This window comes from Elephantulus edwardii, unplaced genomic scaffold, assembly GCF_000299155.1.
Source record: "Elephantulus edwardii isolate Elephantulus edwardi_28Jun2011 unplaced genomic scaffold, EleEdw1.0 scaffold00316, whole genome shotgun sequence".
Lineage (NCBI taxonomy): Eukaryota > Metazoa > Chordata > Mammalia > Macroscelidea > Macroscelididae > Elephantulus > Elephantulus edwardii.
The window spans coordinates 2653537-2675530 of record NW_006400066.1 but is presented as its reverse complement, the minus strand read 5'-3'; the positions used below and the strand labels follow the sequence as shown (position 1 = coordinate 2675530).

At 41.2% G+C, this 21994-nt stretch overlaps 1 protein-coding gene across 1 annotated transcript in view; it reads left to right on the top strand.

Moving 5' to 3' along the window:
• Window positions 1–3596: 3596 nt before the first annotated feature.
• The window catches only part of ROCK1 (Rho-associated, coiled-coil containing protein kinase 1), a 179315-nt gene continuing 160917 nt past the window's right edge, over window positions 3597–21994 (top strand). Inside the window, exon 1 of the mRNA XM_006901298.1 lies at window positions 3597–3689. Within this exon, the coding sequence (XP_006901360.1) occupies window positions 3597–3689 (93 nt within the window). The remainder of the gene's footprint in view (window positions 3690–21994) is intronic.

Here is a 21994-nt window from a genome sequence, read left to right as displayed (position 1 = left end):
CGGTCCCTCTCCTCCTTACAACATGTCCAAAGTATGTTAGACAAAGCCTCAGAATCCTTGCCTCCAAGGAGCCACCTGGTTTAACCCTCTCCAGGATGAATCTGTTTGTTTTCCTAGCAGTCCATGGTACCCTCAATACTCTTCTCCAGCAACACAGCTCAAAGACATCAATTCTCCTTCTATCCTCCTTAGTCATTGTCAAACTCTCTGATGCATAACAAGTGATTGCAAAGACCATGGCCTGTATCAGATGCACCTTAGTCTCCAGAGAGACACCATTGCTCTTCAGAACTTTGGAAAGGTCCCTAACTGCAGACTTTCCCATCACAATACGTCTTTTAATTCCCTGGCTACTGGTGCCAAAAGTGTTGACTGTGGAGCCAAGCAAACTAAAGCTGTGAACAATCTCTTCACCATCCATACTGATGCTGCCAATTATATAAAATTAATTTTAATGAACATTTACAGAGACTTTGGATTTCCATTCATTACTTGTTGCATTTTTCTCCCTGCCCCCCCCCCAGTTTGCTCTTCTATCAAAGTCCATCTTATTCTCTACATCTTGCTAAAAGCATTTCACCTCTTTCCCTTGAGGATGAAATCCTGTTGATTACATGGAAAATTCTGAAACTCCTTTTGTGTCTATATTAGGATTGTACAGGGTTAACATAACCAGTGAACTGCTTGCCATCAAGTCACTCCAACTGTAACAATTCTATGTTTATTACAGGAAGGTTTTCAATGGCTGTTTTTGGAAGTAGATTACTAGGCCTTTCTTTCAAGGTGCTTCTGGGTAGACTTGAACATCCCATGGGGCTACTTTGAACCACCAACCTGTTAGTTAGCACTTGAATACTTTAATATACCACCAGGGCTCTTTTAAACATCAATAAACCTAAAGTACTGTCAGGTTGATTCCAATTCAAAGTACCCCTCCATTTGGTTTCCACAGAGGTGATAAATCTAAGGAGAGGAGCCCACCTCATTTCTCTCCTTTAGATGGTGGGATTCAGTTGTGTTGCAGCCCAAACCTTACATCACCAGGACTCCTTGTGCATCAGTACTACTGGTTTACTATCTTAGATGCCTGCATTTTTTTTTATATGGTCCCAAGTGGAAAGCAACACAAAGGTCTCAGTTCTCTGAGAAACAACAAAATTCCTAAGAATACCTAAAAATGGTAATAAAAAAAGGACAAGTAGGCTTAAGCAATTTATTTTAGGGCAACTGCCAGACTTATTTTAAGACCTATGCTTAAAAATAAATCTAATTCACGTGACCAATTTAAAATACTGGAGCCAAGAGAAGTCATTGTAAAGGCATTTAATGAAATACCTGAATTTTGTCTAGTTGTCATCTTTGCTATGATTTTTGTGGAGTTATTTCCTATCTCGATTACACAGTGGAATTTATACATAAATATTTTTTAGATACCCAATAAAATAAAGACAGAAATAGACCTTTTTTTCCAAACAAGACTTTTCTAATCTCTGACTCACACTATTAAGTTGACCGACTATTCAGATGCTACACACCCTTTATTGAGAACAATTGGTTCTTCTGTAGCATTTTTTCAGTGTGGGGTAAAATATTTGTGTTATCTTTTTCCAAAGTTCTTTAATTTTACTTAGGAGCAAAAACATCGATTTTAAATTAATGAATGTCAACTCCCTGTTGAAAGCAGTGAAGAATGTTACTTTACCAGGAGGTTGAGTAACAAGTCTTTCACCTGACAAACCACAGCCAAGGAAGAAACAGAATTAGTTCATTGGTTAGTATTTTTTAGTATTTTAAGTTGGTTCCCCTCCCCATTCATATACTTCGTATTTCACATATTCCTTCATTCATACTGTATTTCATACCATCATTCCTATACATTGCACTTTAGACTATCAGTCATTGATCCATGCCCACTATTTCCCCGTCCTTTTCCGATCCCACTGGCTCTTTTCTGCTTCCTTCACTTCCACGTTTATGGTTTTTATGGTATATCTCTGGTATGTTCTTTGGTAAAGTAGCTATGTCAAGTTTCAGGCAATCTTTTGAAGTTGAAATGGCAGCATTGCACATCAAGATATGAAGTGTAGTGAGAGTTCTCATTGTGTGTGAGAATAAGAACGATTTACAAACACTGACTTTTTTTCCATAAGAAATTCCTTCTTCCTTTTTAAAATTAAATTGAACTTCTTGAGAAGTAAATATTTTCATGGTTCCCTGCCTGACGCACAGGATCGGCTTGTACAAGGGTTGGGTATTGCACTGCTTTGTAATGTTTTCACTGAATCCTAGACCACTTAACTGGTTGAGGGGGCACAAAAGAACAACGACAAAATAAATTTAAAAAATCACAAGAGGGTCAAAATGTTGGTGCCTGTCGGCCAAAAGTTATCTTGCCTTGAAAAGGACCGACATGAATAATAAGAAGGATAACAAGCGTCTTTTTTGTGTTTGGGAATGCAAAACCACCACCGCCGCTGGGATCTGCCGGCTGCTCCTGCGCGGGCCCGAAGCCCTGGGGAGGCGCGGCCGGTGCTCGCTGCACCCTCTCGGCTCCGCCCCGCTGCGCGCCGCCGTGCGCTCGCCCGCCTGCCCGCGCGTCCCCGCTCCCCACTGTGGAACCGCCGACCGAGGCCCGTCTCCGGCGTGCGCGCGGATGTGCGCGCGCAGGGCTCCCGGCCGATTTCCCTTCCGAGCCTCCGCGCCCCGCATGCGCAGTGCGCGCCCGCGGTCTCCGTTTGTTTGAACAGGAAGGCGGACATATTAGTCTCTTGCTGCCCCCTCGCCCCACCCCCCCCAGGCATTCTCCGCCGCGACTCGCCCTTTCCTCGGCTCCGACTGCAGCCCCTCCCAGAAGCTCCCCCATCCGCTGCCGCCGGGGACCGGACTCTCGTCTTCTTCACCGCCCGCTGTCCAGCCTTTCCTCCGTCTCCCATCGGGCACCGACCTCGCCCTGCCCCGCCGGACACCACAGCAGCAGCCCGCGCGGCGTCGGGACAAAATGAGAGCGTGAGACTGCCCCGCGGGGACCACCAGTTGACCGAGAGGGATCCGGACCTCGGGCTGGGCCCGGCCGTGCTGGGAATACGGAGCTAGAGTGCCTGGGAGCGGAGCGGGCCCGGCCGGTGGCCCAGGCGGCGGCAGCTGGCACTGCTCCTCGCCAGCCCTGCGCGTCTCCCTCGCCTCTCCGCCCGCCCCTGCTGCCCGGAGGGAGTCTCCACCCTGTTCCACTCGCTCTCACCCTCCTGCCCGGCCCGGGCCCGGGAGCCCTCCATGGCGAAGGCGGCCGGGGCCCGCTAGGTGAAGCTCCCCGCCGGCGTGACGAGGCTGGTGGCGACGGCGCTGTCGGCTGCCGGGAGGAGCCGCCGCCGGGTGGGATGCGACTTTGGGCGTCCGAGCGGCTGCGGGTCGCCGTCGCGCCCAGCCCGGGGTCTGCAGCGCGGAGATCCCTGCAGTGAGGGGGCCCGGGCGCACCTGGTGACCCGGCGGTTCCGGCGCCGCCGCCCCACGCCTTGCGAACCCCCGCGGAGGAAGTGGGGTGAAATCGCTTTCCGCCGCCGCCGCTGCCGGGACGAGGGTATTGCCACCGGGGCAGCACCATGTCGACGGGGGACAGCTTTGAGACTCGGTTTGAAAAAATCGACAACCTGCTGCGGGATCCCAAATCGGAAGTGAATTCGGATTGCTTGCTGGTGAGTGGCACTCGGGCGCCTTGGGGGGCTGGCCTGGGCCCCTCTGCGCGCGCGCGCGCGCCTCCCTCCTGCTTCCAGTCTAGTTAGCCGCACCAGCCAAGTGTCAGGTGTGCACGATCTCCTCAGACAACACCTGATTTCGGTGTTTGGAAGATTCTCGAAGTACCACCCCCATCTCTTGGCGGGGCCCTGTTTGTCTCCTGACCATCTCTGACCCGATTACTCCCCGAACTTGTAGCTCTGAGTCAGTGCATTTAGTACACGAACGGCTGCTGCAGGCATCGTGTCAAGCTGGAGTTGACAAAAGTGTGTAGTTGGTCGAAGGGCGTTTATAGCCGTCATTTTTAACCCCCCTGATCGATTCGACAGTAATATGTAGAGTGATGGATTACTGTAAATGACGATAGATTACTTTCCATTTGCAACACCATGGGTCCTGAGGGTGTAGGTTTTAGACGGGGAATTGACAGCGGAGAATTGATATTGAGGAAGTGACTTTTGAGCCAAAATGTCATAGGTGACTTGAGTCCGAAGGAACTTCTTGCTGAACGATGAAGTGTAAAAATGCCAAATTACTGATCTTGGCCATTACAGTTTAACTTCTTTGACAGTGCTGCGGATTTCAAAAGTTCCACACTTTAACCAGTGAAAAGTTATGTAATAACCACGTTTGAGTTCAAACAAAACTTAGTTGCTAAGTTAAAAGTTCATGGAGCAAGATAGACAATATTTGGAATTAAGGGAACAAAGTAAAGCTGTTCAGAGAAATGTACCATTTAAAAATATCCCATCTAAAAATCTTGTCTTCAGCCGGGAAAATTAATGTAGGTTGTTTAAAGTGAACATGCATTTCTGTTACAATAATTAGTTAGTGGCTTTTAAAAAAAGCATGCTCTTACTACAAGCGTTCTACTTTGAACGTTAATCTGAGCTTCCTAACACTAAGTATTATGGACTGGGTGTAATATCTCATCTATATTATGGATGGTCTTCATACTGACAAACAGGAAAATTAACGCTTAATACAGTTTAGAACATTTTCTAGTAAGGATTTAAAAACCTTTAGAGTCTACTTCTCCTACTTTCACTTCTGTATATCTTTGCTCATTTTATTCCATGAAGTAGTAGTAGTACTAGTAATACAGGAGTAATTTAATAATTGTCTTTAGCCTCAACCAGCCTCATCTGACAGGAACTGCAACAAATATTTTTGAGTTGTGGAGGATACAAGGAAAGACAAGTCCTGGGTTCACTCTTCAAAGCATTTACAATCTGCTTAGGAAGATAGTACCTAATTTCACATGCATACTCAGAAACAAAACAAAACATTCACCAACTGAGAAGATATATGATAAATAAAAGTGACTGGCATAGGTAGTGTGCTTATGGAAATTGAAAGGAAGAAGAAATTACTATGAATTGAGAAAGCTCTGGACTGTGCTTTATGATGAAGGATGAATCAGAGTGAGGGAAAGGAGGATAACAGGAATGGAGACATGATTGACCATAACATGTTTAGGGAGTGTTGTTCATTGCCGACTCAGCTCACCATCCACCTGGTTTTCAGAGGCACTTGCCAGTCTTTCTTCCGCCCAGCTGCTAGTGGGTTGAAATCTGGTGCCTTTGCTGGGCAGCGCAGTTCCTTACCACTGGCCACAAGTGCTCCTTGTTTATGGAATAAGAGACAGTAAATTTGGAGGGATGGAGTGGTGTGAAACTGTGAAGGATTGATTGTTAGCCTAAGTAAGGAGTTTAGATTTTCTTAAGTATATTGCATACATTAAATGACTGCCTTGGTAAATGAAGATGACTGGAGTAGTTTTGTGCATGATTGAGTTAGTGTGTCAGAGAGACTGGAGATACAATGAGACAGGGAACTTTTTTATCATTGTACTAGTTCAGAAATGATCTCATTACCATTGAGTCAGAACCAGCTCATAGCAGACCTTCTGGCAGGTTTTTGGGATGCTGTAAATCTTGCTTTATACTGTTTATAAACTGTAAGTGGGAAGAGAGTACCCATCTTTGTCTTGCTGATGGATTTGAACCAACAGAGAGGTTCTGCCTTTGGGTTAGCAGTGCAGCTCCCGATGGTCTCTGCCACCAGAACTCCCTACAGAAATTACAGAAATCCAAAATTTGGGTGCCAGAATAGGAAAGAAAGAATTGATGGAACTAGATTAGCAAGGCTGGGAAAGGAGAAAGAACCACAGAGCGGGGAAGAATCGGATGACTAAAATTTTGAGTCTGGATTATTGAGAGAGTGATGAAAAACATGAGTGGAAACAATGAAGTAGGAAGTTGGTAATAGTTGGTTTATCGATAAATTAATATTTTTTTTGTTTTGGGAGATAGTGGGACTACCACTAAGAAATGACCTTTGATAAATATTTGGAAATGTGAAACCAGTCTTACAATTAAAGATAAAGTTTGGAAAGCATTGCTAAAAGGAGAAACTGTGTCGAGTAAATGGTCAAAGATGAAGGGGAAAGTCACAAAGCATCAGGCCCTTCAAAGTTAGAAGAGCCAGGTAGCCTCCTTTAATACTCCTGGCCTTTTGTTCCTATTTAGTTCCACAGTTGTTTGATAGCTGTTATTTAAATTATCATGCTGATCCGAACTTTATAGAGATTACATTTTTCTTTTGGAAGCAAAAATCCTCTTTATAGATTTACAGCAAGGAAATACTACATGGTTCAAAATCAGGAAGGGTGTCCACCAGAGATGTATTCTGTCTTCATACCTTTTCAGTCTGTAGTAGTGCTGCACATGAATTTTCTTTGCATGATATTTTGTGCTTAACCTTAAGCATTTATTCATCTCTTCTGCTGTTCAGAATGATCCATGAGATAACTTCATCTTTAGTCTGTTTTCTCCTTATCTGTACTATGGACATCCTCATTTATTTTAGGGACAGTATCACGTTCACCCCAGTTGTATTTCTCTGTGCGTCTTTATTTAACTGCTAGTTATTATTGAATATTTGTCCTCAGACTCTTTTTGCCTCACTGACTCATCGTGCTTAACTACTCCAGTCATCTTCATTTACCATGGCACAATTGTGTTTCTAATACTAATGCACCATTCTAGTTTTAGGAAATTTTTTAAACATGAATCATAAGCTTATCAAATTCTATTGCCTATTTCCTTGACTAGAGTTTACCCTTTAGAATTGGAAGTTCTCAGTCCTTTTTATTTCAGAAAACTTTGCCTGCAAATGTCTTTTTAAAAACCATGCTACCAAGAAATCTGGAGGACAAGCCACCTGGCCAACTGACTGCAAGAGATCAATATCTGTTCCCATTCCAAAGAAGGGTGATCTGGTAGAGTACGGAAATTATCGAACAATATCATTAATGTCACTTGCAAGCGTGATTCTACTGAAAATTATCCAAAAACGTCTGGAGCAACATGTCAACAGAGAACTGCCATATATGTCCAGGCTGGGTTTAGAAGAGGTTGTGGTACAAGGGATATTATAGCTAATGTTAGATGGATCTTGGCAGAAAGCAGAGAGTACCGGAGGAATGTCTCTCTGTGTTTTATTGATTATGCAAAGGCTTTTGACTGTGTGGATCACAACAAACTGTGGCTGACTCTGAGAAGAATGGGAATCTCAGAACATCTGATTGTGCTTATTTGAAACTTATACTTGAACCAAGAGGCAGTCATCAGAACACAGCAAGGAAACACTACATGGTTCAAAATCGGGAAGGGTGTCTGCCAGAGATGTATTCTGTCTTCATACCTTTTCAGTCTGTATGCAGAACAGATCATCCTGGAGGCTGGGCTGTACGAGGAGGAATGTGGCATCAGGATTGGAGGAAGATTCATCAACAACCCTGCTTGCTGAAATCGAGGAAGACCTGAAGCACTTGCTGCAGAGGGTCAAGGACTGCAGCTTCACTATGGAGTAAAGCTCAACATCAAGAAGACCAAGATTGTCATCACTAGGCTAATTGGCAGCATCAGTATGGAGGGTGAAGAGATCGAGATTTTTAACAGTTTTAGTTTGCTTGGTTCCACAATCAACACTCTTGGTACCAGCAGCCAGGAAATAGACAATTGCATTGGGGAAAGTCAGCTGTCAGGGACCTCTCCAGAGTACTGAAGAGCAACGATGTCAGGCTGGAGACTAAAGCGCGCCTGATCTGGACCATAGTCCTTACAATTTCATGTTATGTGTCAGAGAGCTGGACAGTGACTAGGGGTGATAAGAAAGAATTGATGCCTTTGAGCTGTGGTGCTGGAGAAGAGGGTTGAATATACTCTGGACTGCTAGGAGAACAAACAGGTTTATCCTAGAGAGGGTGAAACCGGGCTGCTCCTTTGAGGCAAGGATTCTGAAGCTTTGTTTGACATACTTTGGGCATATTGCAAGGAGGGACCAGTCCTTGGAGAGGGACATCATGTATGGGAGGGTGGAGGGACAGCACAAGAGAGGAAAGACCCTCAGTGAAGTGGACTGAGTCAGTGATTGGTGTAATGGGAGTAGGTGTGTTGGAGACAGTGAAGTTGGCACAGGATAGAGCAAGGTTTAGATCTCTTGAACATAGGGTCGTTATGAGTCGCAAGCGACTGGAGGGCACATAAAAACAATCATAGAAGATCCCTTTCACTGAGATACTAATGATAATGCCCCCAGGCCCTCTTGCGTGGTGAGTATTGTTGGTTGCTGTTGAGTTGTTTTCAACTCAGGGCATCCTCATATGTGATATTAGAACTGCTGCATAGTATTTTCAAAAATTTTCACCTTTTGGTAGCAAATTGCTAAGCCTTTTTCTGACCCACTTCTTAGTGGGTTTGAACCACCAACATCTTCTCTAGTAATCAAATGCATGACTGCCTAATTCAGGGACTCCTGAGGTAGATTCACCTGTTGAGCTTTTGATTAATAGCCCAACATAGATTCCATCAGAGCACCTTGTGACAAGTATTACCCACTGCTGTCCAGTCAGTCATCTGTCACCCTGTATTGAGTTCCTGAGGCTGTAAATCTTTGTGGGACGAGACTGCGCAGCTTCTGTGAAACAGTTGGTGCATTCAAACTGCCAGCCGTTCTGATACTACGAATTATCCCAACCAGGCTCCTTTTAATAAGTATTAAAACTAGATCACTGCCCTGGAGTTCTCTTGATTCTTCATTGGGTTTCTCAGGCTGTAAATCTTTAGGGGAAGAGTCTGACCGTCCTTCTCTCATGGAGCAGTTTGTAAATTTGAACCATTTAACTTTCTGGTTGTCAGCACAACATGCACATGGTATCACTATGCCACTTAAGTGGGAAAGTAATCTATAAATAATGATAACCATGCACTTGTTTCCTAGATCATTTAAGTTACTTAAACTTGGTTTCCTGTAGGTCAGATTCTTTCCATTGGCATTAGAGTTATCTTTTCATGTTAACATTTAAAAGCTTATCAAGAGCTCTTTCCTTTTTCTAATCCTCTTACATTGTTACTTGAATTACTTTTGAATTGCTTCTGACTCATCAGTCCTGTGTACAACAGAACAAAACACTATTCCACTTGCCTGGTACATCTTCATGGTTGTTATTTCTTTCTTTAGAATAGTTTATCAAGGGGATAGAACTGTGTCTCAATAGGTTTGGGTATCCTTGAAAATAAAATATAGCATATAATTGTGTTTCTTTAGATTTGTAGAGGAAAAAAACATGCATATGATTAAAAGGGAAACTAGAGGGAGTATGACGATTAGGGGTATTTTTATCTTCAAGTTTGAAGGACATTTTGTGGAAATAAAAATATCTTGCCTGTAGCTTGTTTAGCCTTTGAGGATGACAGCTAATCAGGAACATGACCTTTCTTTCCAGTTTTCATTTAGCTCCTGGAGATAATGCAGTAGTTCGTTGGGGAGAGAAGAGAGCAACATTGGCTGCACAGTGCATACTGAGTTCTAACATTTTGCTGTTCCTCTTGTACATATTTGTTACTATCATTTCTCATTAGTCAGATTTTCAGCATGTGGAAGGAAACTTTCAATGAAGTTTCAGGTGTATATTTTGGTGTTTCTTCCTTTAAATTATCCTGCCTGGACTTTCTTTTCCACCTTTTCATTACCAGCTACTGTTTCCATACATTCTTACAATTTCAGCTTCTATCATCTCTATGGATGTTGTTCCTGGTTTGGCTGGCGCCTTCACATGCTTGTGGGAAGCTCTCCTTGCCAGAAGGCAGGAGCGTGGTGGTGGGAGTGCAGGAATCGTGGCAAGCTTTTGGACTGGACTGCTTTTCCGGGAATGTGTTTGACGTGAAGGTGCTATAGCGCTGGTCTATGCATTGCTGTACAGAGGTAACTCATGGTTGCTGTGATGCTGAAGCCTGTGACAGTGATATGCCAATCGTGGTAATGGGCACCCATGGTGGACAGTGTTAGCTGGAGCTTCCCGACTAAATCAAGCCTGGAAGCAGGAGCGGCATCCACTTCCAAAATGGCTTACCTCTGGAAACTCTATGTACGAACAGTGCTCAGGCTGTTCGTTCATAGGGTCGCTATGAGTCGTCTACGACTCGATGGCATTAAACAACAACAACAACATCATCTCTATGACCATACTAAATCCTTATTTTTTTTGTTTTATCTAATTTAAAGACCTAAATATATTACTACCTACCATGAGATGGATTGGCACAGTGACTGCAGCAGTGGGCTGCATCTGGGACCATGAGGATAGCATTGGATAGGTTAGGGTTCTAGTCTGTTGTTCTGGTCACTATGGGTCATATACTTGGCTTGTGGGACCTAACAACTACAGTAGTGCTTTGTACTTGAATGTCATATATCATTCAAATTTCCAACATTCTAAAAGTATTCTCTCACATACATACCTGTTTTGTCACTATTAATGCTTCCACTATGCTGTTAACAACTAAAATTTTAATTGTAAACCTTCTTAACTTTGAACATCTTAAGCCACATTACTAGTGGATTATGACAATGGATATTTTTCTGTTATTCAGAATTCTAGATTATGATGTAATCTCATTGTATTCCTTGCTAGTTGAACTGATCAAATTTGGGGTTATGTCAATCGGAAATGAAAGACCTGAAATCATGACACTGTTAAGCTGTAAAACTATATTCCTGCCAGTTTTCATTACTTTTTAAAATTGTTAGATGTTAACTATACATTCATGTTGCATTCAGAAGAAGCTGTGAAATATAATTACTAATTTTAGATGAGTAATAACTGATAATGGAATATCAGAAAGCCGTATTTTATTGACTATGCAAAGGCACTTTGACGGTGTGGACCTTAATAGTTTATGGATAACATTAAAAAGAAAAAAGAATGGGAAATCCAGAACTCTTAATTGAGCTCATGTTAAACCTATACATGAACCAAGAAACAGTTGTTTGGACATAGTAAGGGGATATTGCATAGTTTAAAATCAGAAGAGATGTTGTGTTGAAATTGTCTCTTTTTTACCATATGGGGGCTAGAGGATAAGGAGTTGTGCTGCCAATACAAAGGCACATAGTTCTGATCCACTAGCTGCTCCATGGAAGAAAGATAGATCATTCTCTTCCTGTGAAGTTTATAGCTTCTGACATCCCAGTGGAAGGTCAGCTATTTCTGGATGGATTGCAGTGAGTTTGAAGGTTTTGTTGTGGGGTGGTTTGTTGCTTTTTTTAAATTCAGTTTCTATACTGAGAAAATAATGCAATAATTTGAACTGTATGACGAAGAATGTGATATCAGGATTTAAGGAAGTCACACCAACAACCCACATTATGCAATTGACACAACTTTATTTGTTGAGAGCAAAGAGAACTTGAAATTTACAGAAGAAGCTCAAAGACTACATACAGTCTTTAGCATGAATTACACTTCACCATCAAGAAAACAAAAATTCTCACAACTGGACCAATAGGGACACATAATGATAATTGGAGAAAAGATTGAAGTTGTCAATTATTTTATTTTATTTGGACCTCCTGTCAGTACCAATGAAAGCAACAGTTAAAAAAATCAAAAGATGTATTTATTGCATTGGGCAAATCTTTTGTCAAGGATCTCCTTAAAGTGCTAAAGATCAAGGATGTCAGTATAAGGACTAAGTTGTGTCTGCCTTAAGACTTGATAAGACATTTCATCCTAATGCATCTGAAAGTTGGAATAAGGAAGACTGAAGAAGATTGATGCCTTTTCACTTTATAGTATTGACTATCCCACAAAATGCCAAAAGAATAAATACATATGTGTTGGATGATTTGCAACCGTGCTGTTCCATAGAGACTTTGTCTCACATACTTTGGGCACGTTGTCAAGAGAGGCCAGTCCAGGAAAAGGACATCATGCTACAGAAGAGGTGAGGATTAGAGAAGAAGAGAAAAGCCCTCAATAAGGTGGATTGATAAAATGACCACAGCAGTGGACTGACTTATGCACAGAGAAGAGCTTGTGAGGATGGCACAGGATCAGTCAAGATAAAGTCACTATAAATTGGAGTTTATTTGATGGCACGTAACAAGAATTGTGTATGCAGAGGCCAATATTCTCGTGTCATTTTTTTCCCTTTTTGCTCTAAATATATCTCATATTTCATTATAGTTTTACTTCAGTAACTGCTCACTAAAAAATTCAAGGAAGACAAGTGTCTAAAAGGACCCAGTGCTGGTAAGTGATATCGGTGTTCCAGGTCCTAGAGAAAGACAACACACTTGGTGTTAATAATCTATCCAGTGTTGACTTTTAAAATTATTTTAGTAAGTTTTGAGAATAAAAAAATAAATTTTTAGCCCCATGTTAAGGAGCGTAGAACATTCCATGTATCCTTATCTATGGAAAACATAAAATGCGTTTTCACTTGACCCAACATTGGCAGTAAGAGAATGCAGCTCCCTTAGTTCTGAGATTGGTTACAGTGATACAAGGTCAGCTGTGGTGAAAATATGGAGAACACTTTTTCTCAGGAGTTTATCTACAACTATTAATATTGAAAGTCAGTGAGGAAGAACATGAAGCACTTGCTTCAGAAGACCAAAGATTTCAGCCTTCAATATGGATTACATTTCAACATCATGACAACAAAACTCCTCATCACTGGGCACAATATCATGATCTCTGGAAAAAAGATTGAAGTGATTTCACCTGACTTGAATCCACAATCAACACCCTTGGTCCTGACAGTCAAGAAATTGAAGACATATTGTACTGGGGAAGTTTGTCAACCTCTCTAAAGACCGAGACTGAGGAACATTGATGTCAGTTTAAAGACTAAGGTGCACCTGGTGCAGGTCATGGTCTTCTCAGTCACTGAGAGCTGTCCAGCTGGACAGTGGATAAGGATCACAGAAGAATTAACGCCTTTGAGTTAATTGAGTGGAGAATAGTACTGAACAGCTCATGAATCACCAAAAGAACAAATACGTATGTCTTGGACAGAGTGCAGCCAGTGCACTCCTTAGAGCTTCATCTCACATACTTTGGGCAGGTTGTTAGGTGGGGCTATTCCTTGGAAAGGTCAGTGAAAGAGAGGAAGACCCTGAGTGAGATGGGTTGATACAGTAACTATGGCACTGGACATAAGTGATGAGGATGGCACAGGATAGGACAGGGTTAAGATCTGTTCATAGAGTCCCTGTGAGTTGTATTTTACTAGACATCTAACACCACCACCACCACTAAGAAATCCTTTCTTGACGAGAGTGAAAAAGAAGACGGATGGATCTCTCTTAGATGGATTGATGTGAAGACTCAGAGTTGCCTAGTGTTTTTGTTATGTTGTACTTTGGGTTGCTGTGAGTCAGAATGAACTTGATGACACACAGCAACAACAACAACTGGATTATTGGTAAAGTATGTTGTTGTTGTGGAATGTCAGGTTGGGATCTACGCAGCTGACCCTCCAGTGGGTTTTCAGAGGCAGTAAGTCAAATGGGAGGAGAGTGCCCATCTTTCTTCCACAGAGCAGCTTGTGGATTCTGACCACCTCTGTTCATGTTGACAGTGTAGCTTTTCACCACTAAGCTACCAGAGCTCCCCTACTGATAAAGTGTAGGGTCAAAGAACAAGAGACTAATTGATGCAGCGGCTGCTACAATGAGCTCAAATACAGCAGTAAGAGCATAGGACCGCAAATATTCTGTGAGTCATGTCTCCTCTACAGCACCCAACAACAACAGTTCTTATTGATACATTAATAGTTTTCCTGTTATATGCTAGGCTGTGTGCTTACACCACCGGGAGTTGATGTTTACTATCTTTTCTAAGTACTGAGTGATTTCTCTGTCAGTTCAAGGCAGGCCCATAATTCATAATCTAGTTTTGTTTTATTGCAACATCAAAATTCAGAGCCAATTATAATGAAAATGGAGACATAATGACATGGATACAGTAGAATGGAAAAGGCCTTTTAGAGATTGTTATTCATTTAGTTACGATTTATAACAAACCTACTTTATGCCAAGGGTTTAGATTGACACTGTATTCTGGAGATTTAGCTGTCATCTTCCTTCCTTTCTATGTGTATCTTTTATGCTTTCAATATATGTTTTGTAAATAGGCATTCTACAAGGACCCTGTGGGCGAATGGAGAGGTGGTTCAGAGTAACAGCCGAGACATGAATTGGTCCATTCATTAATCCCTTGAATTAGAAATATTTTTAATCTAGAAGAAGGAACCACATATAAAACCTTATAATGAACAAAGAGTAAATTCTCAGTTTTAGATTAGAGTGCATAATTTTAGTTCAGTTTTATTTCCTGATTAGAAGTTTTTATATTTGATAAAAATAAGTTTTCTTATGATAAATTTGTGAAAAACCCATGTCTGAGGAAATACATAAAGAGTGGAGTTGTATTGCCACAGATAGTCCAAAAGATCCACTTACTTACCTCATTTTCATTAACAGGTCATTTAGTTTCGATGTAGTGATTAATATCTTATATATGTGTGGATGGATGGATGGATAGATGGGTGGATGGATGATGAATGGGTAGATAGAAAAGGAACAGATAAGACTGCATTTCACAATGAACAGTATTTTTTAAAAAATGCTGCCGGTATGATGTAATTAAGAGAATACTGTACTTGAATTTTCAGAAGATTGATATAACCTTGTTTTACTACTAATGCTAAATGTTAATGAAAAAAATCTTATCTGGCTCCGGTTTCTCCATTTTTAAAGTGAAGAATTAGACTAGACAATTGCTCATGTATTTTGCTTCTCTAAATGTTCAGAATCTTAATTATACGTCAGTAAAAAGTTTTAAAGTTTTTCAAGAAACGCTTTTATAAATCTGAAAATAAAAAAAATGTTCTTGGGTAGAAATAGAAAACTGGAAACTTCATTCTGTAAATGATGTTTTGAAACTTCCCACATAGCTTTGGACTATCGTTTTAAACTAATTTTTAATTGTTATATTAACAGAGAAAATAATAATTAAGCTTTGCATTTGTATATCCACTAAAATGTACTCATGTAGTTACTTTTCTGCTTGCCTTGTCTGTTTGATATTGTGAGATAAAATACAGTTTTATTATACTTCATAAAGAGTTAATTGGAAGTTAAATGCTGAAATGAGTGTCCAAAGTCTGATGTCTCAGAGGTGGGAGGTGAGTTGTCTTACACTTGTACCTTATTTTAAAAAGCAGCCTCACTGTGGCCCTCCCTCTCCCCTTGTGCCCCTTTATTACTCCATCCATACTTCCTATTCTGAAATTTTATCTAAGATCATTCTCTAGAACCAGTTTTGTAACAGTAGACGATAATTAACTCTTCTCTTTTCTTGTGGCTATTAATTCATTTGTCCAGCAAATACTTACTTGGTCTGTACTTTGTAGTAGGTACTCTCATGGGCACTGAGGATACTTCTGTGAGTTAAAACAGGCATGGGGTCACTGCTTACTGAGGAAGAGGATTCGTTATGAGTATATAGGCATGGAGTAAAGGCTTGGAGATGATGTAAAATAAAGGATTGTGCCTTTTTATTAAGATTTGGAATATATTTAAAGACCGGTAAAAGTAGTCTCAGTGTATAATTTTCAGATAGAAGTCTGTAGATTGTTTCAGGTTCACTTGAGGACCTTGTTAAAAATGGAATCTGGGTGTATGCCCAGACAAACATAATCAGAATTTTTTGGGATGAGTCCTAGAATTTTACATGAAATGTGGATTTTTCTTTCTTTTTTTAGGCACTCAAGTTTGAGATCAGTTGTTACAATGGAAAGAACATGGATTTTTTTTTTCTTTTTTCCAATTGTAGGTGTAGGGCGGTATCCATGATTGTGTTGGTTTAAGTACTTAGCTACTAACCCATTGGTTAGTGGTTTGAACCTGCCAGTTGCTCTGTAGCAGAAAGATGTGACCTTTTTAAGGGGTGAGAGGCAGTTCTACTTTTTCTATAGGGTAGTTATAAGGTGGGTTTGTGTTGTTGTTGTTTTTTGTTTTTTATTTTGTGTGTATGTGTACCATCAAATCAGATCTCACTGGTACAGGAGGAGATTGTCTCTCCTTCCCCAACAGAGCAGCTGGTGGATTCAAACTGTATACCTCTGGGATTGCAGTGCAGCTTCTTGCCACTAGGGTAGTTGTAAGTTGAAATTACTTGAAAATAATAGGTGGTGGTTGTTTTAATTGGTGGTGGTGACCCTCCAGCGAGTTTTCAGAAGCGTTAATCGAATGGGAAGTGATTGTCCATCCTTCTGTCATGGAGCAGCTGATGGATTTGAACCACATGCCTTCCGCGTTGCAGCTCAGCTGCTCACTACTAGGCCAGTTGTTGTTTTATTTGTATAACTCTGTTGTTTTAATTATATAATGAATATTTTAATCATGCACAGAAGTAGGTAAAAAATAGTCTAGTGAATTCTCATTGTCCGTGTGGTGTTGTTGTTGTTGTTAAGTGCCGCCGAGCCACAGTCAACTCGTAGCGACCCTATGAACGAAAGTCCTGGATACCTCCTGTGTAACTTTCATCCTTTCTCCAGGTTCATAGGGTGTCCAGAGGCAAGCTGTTATGGAAGTGGATACTGCTCCTACTTTCCAATCTACATTGTCCATGTAGATTTCAAAATTCTGGCACACTTCCGTAATCATCCTTTATCTAAAATATTTCAGAGTAAGTTGAAGACATTATCATTTAACTCTTGAATACTTAAGTAAACCTCTTTTAAAAAAGATAATTTTCCTACCACATTAGCCGTTATCATGCCTTGTTGTTTTGTGCCCTTGAGTCACCTACGACCCATAGTGACCCTGTGTACAGAAGCTCTGAAGCCTGCCCTGTCCTGAGCCAGCCTCACTGACTCCGACACACCTACCCCCAGTGCCCCAGTTACTGTATCAATCTATCTCACCTGGGTTCTTCCTCTCCTGCTTGTCCCTCCACCCTTCCAAGCATGATGTTTTTCTCTAAGGATTAGTCCTTCCTGACCACGTGCCCAAAATATGTGAGATGGAGCTTTAAAATCCTAGCCTCAAAGGAGAAACTTGGCTTCACCCTCTCAAAGACATACCTATTGGTTTTCTTGGCAGTCCATGTATGTTCAAGACTCCTCTTCAGCACCACAACTCGAAAGCATCATGCCATACAAAATTAAGAATTATATGGTACCATTCATTCTTGGTTTACATTCCCATTTCCCTAATTGCCTAAGACAATGTTTTTTTTATAGTTACTGTATTACAATCTTGATTCAGACAAAGTCCACATGTTGCTTTTGTTTGTTAGGTCTTTTAAGTCTCTTTTAAGTATTTTTTCCCCTTAACATTTGTGTCACCCCTATTGTTAGAGAAAGTAGGTTAGTACTGTGTAGTGGTTTCAAATTCTAGGTTTTTTTGTTTCCTTATGGTATCATTCAGCTTGATTCTGTATTCATATTTTGTGTAAATTAGTAGGTCAAAAGCTTAATTGTATTATATTAAATTTTTAGTCAAACATACTTCATAGATTCTCTCAGTGTGTTTTCTCTTGCATCACAGCGGGGGATACCCTGCTTGCACACCCTTAGTGATGTGGTGGGAATAGCCTGTAATCATTTTATATTGTAATCTCTTTAATCAGCTTTAATTGCTTCCTAATTTGTGAGATGCAGTTCTGTTAAAAAATTTTTACTTTTCTTCTAAGGCTATTTGCTTACCATGAAACACAGTTCATTATACAAAATATATGCCTCGGTCTTAATTTTTCAGAGTAAGGTATTTTGGAGCATTAGTGTCATAGATAGGACAAAATCAAACTGCAATGAGAGTAGTTCAAGAAAACCATTGAGTCATTTCATCATCACCATGTAGGTCAGAGTACACCTGCCCCTAAGGTGTCTAAATGCTCTTAATCTTTAAAGAATTATATTGCCTCATTTAGCTCCTTTGGAGCAGGTTAGTTTGAACCCCTGACCTTTTGGTTATCTGAATGCTTTGACCACTGTGCCACCAGGTCTAGTTTAAGACAGAGGCTATATAAAAGACATTGCTTAAAGAAACAAGTAGGGATTAGTACAGTACCTCAAACAAGTGCAGTGCCCTTGATCCAGATACAATAGTGAAAGGCGCTTCCGCCACCTCTAGACCTCAAGGGACTAGAAGAGAACAGTTGGGGAAGGTGACCATCCGATGGTGACTGTGCTTTTAGGTACATAGAAATAAGAACTTGTGTTGATTTGGCAGTAAGAGTGTCATTGCCATGTTGGTCGAGGCAAGATGTCTGGCCTGGAACAAGGTTGTCTGCCAGTCCAGCAGAACGGACATTGGTATGATTGAGGCCCCAAGATGTGACCGGGACCAGAGAGAGTACTTCTGAGCTAAGATGTTGAAGGGCGAGCCACCAGCCTGGGACAGAGTCTCTTGGTCTGAGAGAAGCCTGGGTAGAGATGATGTTGTCTTTGCTAGTCCATGGGTTGGGTGTATGTGGGCTATACAATCCGAGATGTGAAGTTAAAGTCATTGCCTACCTGAGATGCCCAAGGATGGCACATTACACAGTGGCAGTCTGATTCCAGTGTGGCTGTGGCATGTGCTTTGGCACGCCTGTAGGTATCCAGTGCTAGGTAAGGACTCAACTCAGAGGTCGTGTCTCCCCACTCCACAGGCTGGCTGCACAGACGAGGCATGGCACAGTGTGCTGGCTCCCAAAAGGAGACTTTAAATGTAGAGCCATTTGCATGCTCCTGTCACCTGATAGAAAGCAGTGAAGGCCTGGCCTCGTGGAGCTGGAGTGGAGCTAGGGAACACTGCCAGTTACCTAGTGGTGGTGTTGATGGAGAAAGTCACTCCCTTGATCCCTGTGAGGCCTCAAGCAACAGGCAGGGAGATTGAACCTTAACCATCAACAATATTTTTGCTGGTTTATTTTTGTAGTTGTTATGTGTCATCGAGTTGACTAACACTCATAGCAGCCCAGTGTACAGTGGCTCTGAACCTTGCCTTATCTTGAGCAAACCTCGTTATCTCTGACTCATCTGACTCCATTGCCATAATCACTGTGCCAATCCATCTCACCCAGGGTTTTCCTCTTGCACTAATCCATCTTTCCAAGCATGATGTTTCTCTAAATACTGTTCTCTCCTGACAACATGCTCAATGTATTTGAGATGGAGTTTCACCATCCTTGCTTCCAAAGAGCACCCTGGTTTCACGTTTTCTAAGACAGCAGTCCATTGTATGTTTAATACTCTCCTCCAGCACCAAAACTCAAAGGCATCAGTTTTCCTGTCATATTAGTCATGCTTTGGCTTTTACATGCATAGCAAGCAACTGACAGTCAAAAATAGGATTAGGTGCACCTTAGTTTTTAGATTGGCATCATTGATCTTTAGACCCTGGAGAGGTCTTTGATAGCACATTTTCCCAGTGCAACGTGTCTTTTGATTTCCTGTTGATGCCGTTGGTGTTGATGGTAGATTTGAGTAGGATGAAATGTTAACAGCTTCATTCCTTTCTGCATCTATGATGATGTTGCCTATTGGCCCAGTGGTGAGGATTTTGTTTTCTTGATGTTGAGATGCAATCCGTATTGAAAGCTGTAGTCCTTGATCTTCTCTGCAGCAAAAACCTCAAGTCCTCTTTGCTTTTAGCAAGCAAGGTCAGATCTCTGCATAATACAAGTTGTTGATAAGCCTTCCTGTGGTCCTGATGCACATTCTATATAAACTCCAGCTACTCAAATGATTTGTTCAGCATATATGTTGAAAAAATGAGAGTTGATGCTTTCCTGACACACTTTTTTCTTGGTTTTGAGCCATCAAGTGTCCCTTGCTCTGTTCAGACAACAGCTTCTTGGTTTAGTAGTAGGTTTTGGACAGATGTTCTAGAATTCTCAGTTTTCTTCCATACTTTATTGTAATCCACACAGTCAAATACCTGTCCAGAGTTGATAAAACACAGGTAGACATTCCTCTGGTATTCTCTGCTTTCAGCAAAGATGTATCTGACATCAGCAATGGTGTCCCTGGTGCCATTCTTCTAAATCCAGCTTGTAGTTCTGTCAGTTCTCTGTTGATGTACTGTTCTAACTGCTTTTGGATAATATTCAGCAATATTTTGCTTGTTGTTAAGTGCCATCAAGTCACCTGTGACTCATAACAACCCTATGCACAAGAGGTCTGAAGCCTGCTCTACCCGTAGCCAACCTTATTGTCTCTTGACACACCTACCTCCATTTCCCCAGTCACTGAGTCAATCCATTTCACCGAGGGGTCTTCCCCTCCTTTGCTGTCCCTACCCCCTCCCAAGCATAATGTCCCTCTCCGAGGATTGGTCCCTCCTTTCAATATGCCCTAAGTATGTCAGACGAAGCTTTAGAATCCTTGCCTCCAAGGAGCAGCCTGGACAAACCTGTTTGTTCTCTTAGCAGTCCATTGTATATTCAATACTCCTTTTCATCACCACAACTCAAAGGCATCAAGTCTTCCGTCATCCCTAGTCCAGCTTTCTGATGCATAGCATGTAATTGCAAAGACCGTGGCCTGTATCAGGTGCACCTTAGTCTCCAGACTGACATTTTGCTTACAAATGATATTGATAATACTGTTTTGTAGTTTCCACATTATGTTAGATCACCTTAATTTGGAATAGGATTAAATATGGATCTCTTCCAGTCAGTTGGTCTGGTACCTGTCTTCCACATTTTTTTGCCACAACCTGGTGAGCACATCCAGGACTGCATCTGTTTTGTTGTTTTTTTTTGGTTTGTTTTTTTTTTAATTATGTCAGTTAGTATTCCGTTAATTCCTGCAGTCTTATGTTTTGCCCACTGCTTTCAGAGCAGCTTGAACTTCTTCCTTTGTTGTCATTGGTATTATGATCATATGGTACTTCTTGACATGGTTTTGTGTCAGCCAGTTCTTTTTTGGTTCAGTGATTTCTGTGTATTCCATCTTCTTTTGGTGCTTCAGTCAAGATTTTGCCCATAGCATCTTTAAGTATTATAACTCAGGCTTTGAATTTGTTCTTCAGATCAGTTTGCGAATGCCAGATGAGTTTTTCCCTTTTGATTTTCTGACTCCTGTTCTTTGTACATTTTGGTTTCTTTTCAAATATTTTTCAAAAATTGTATTATGCTTTGTACTCTGCTGTGTCTTCCTTCACAAACTACCCAATGAAATATTTTTTTCAACTCTTTATTTTCCTCATTCCCGCCCCCCCCCCATTGTCTTGACGTTTTGGAGTAGTAAATATTAACAGTTGAAGACTGTCTCATCACCAGCCAAGAGACTGGTGGGTTTGAACTTACCTTTCCGTAAGCAGCTGCCTCACACTTAACTGATTATTCCACCAAGGCTTCTCTGTGTCATTCTACTTAAAAGTCATTGCCGTTGAGTCTGAACTGATTAATAGCTAACCCTTTGGTGAGTTTCTGAAACAGTAAATAGCATGAGAGGAAATTGGCCATCTTTTTGCCCCTAGAGCCTCTGGTGGATTGTATCTGCCAGAGAGGTGTGGCCTTTGTCTTAATAGCTCCGCTCCTTATAGACTATGCCACCAGATCTCCCTTGCCCACCAAGGAGGTACTTAATAATAGACAGTGATTCTCAAAAAATGAGGCAGTAGTGAAAAAAAAAAAACCAAAAAACCAAACAAAAAAAAAACTGAACCAAAGCTCTGAAACACTGGATCTTAGATATCGTGATTTTCTTTAGGAATTTAATCGAAAGATTACTAATTGAAACCATTTTCAATTTAGTTTGTAGATAAAAGTTTATTTAAATTCCCAGACTTATCAGATACTGTTTTAGTAGATTTTCTGTTTGTCCTTGAATTGGTTGCTTAAATTTTACTACACTAGTAGTAGAAAAAGGAATACAAGAATATATTTTCTTTATTGTTATTTTTTTTTTTTTTT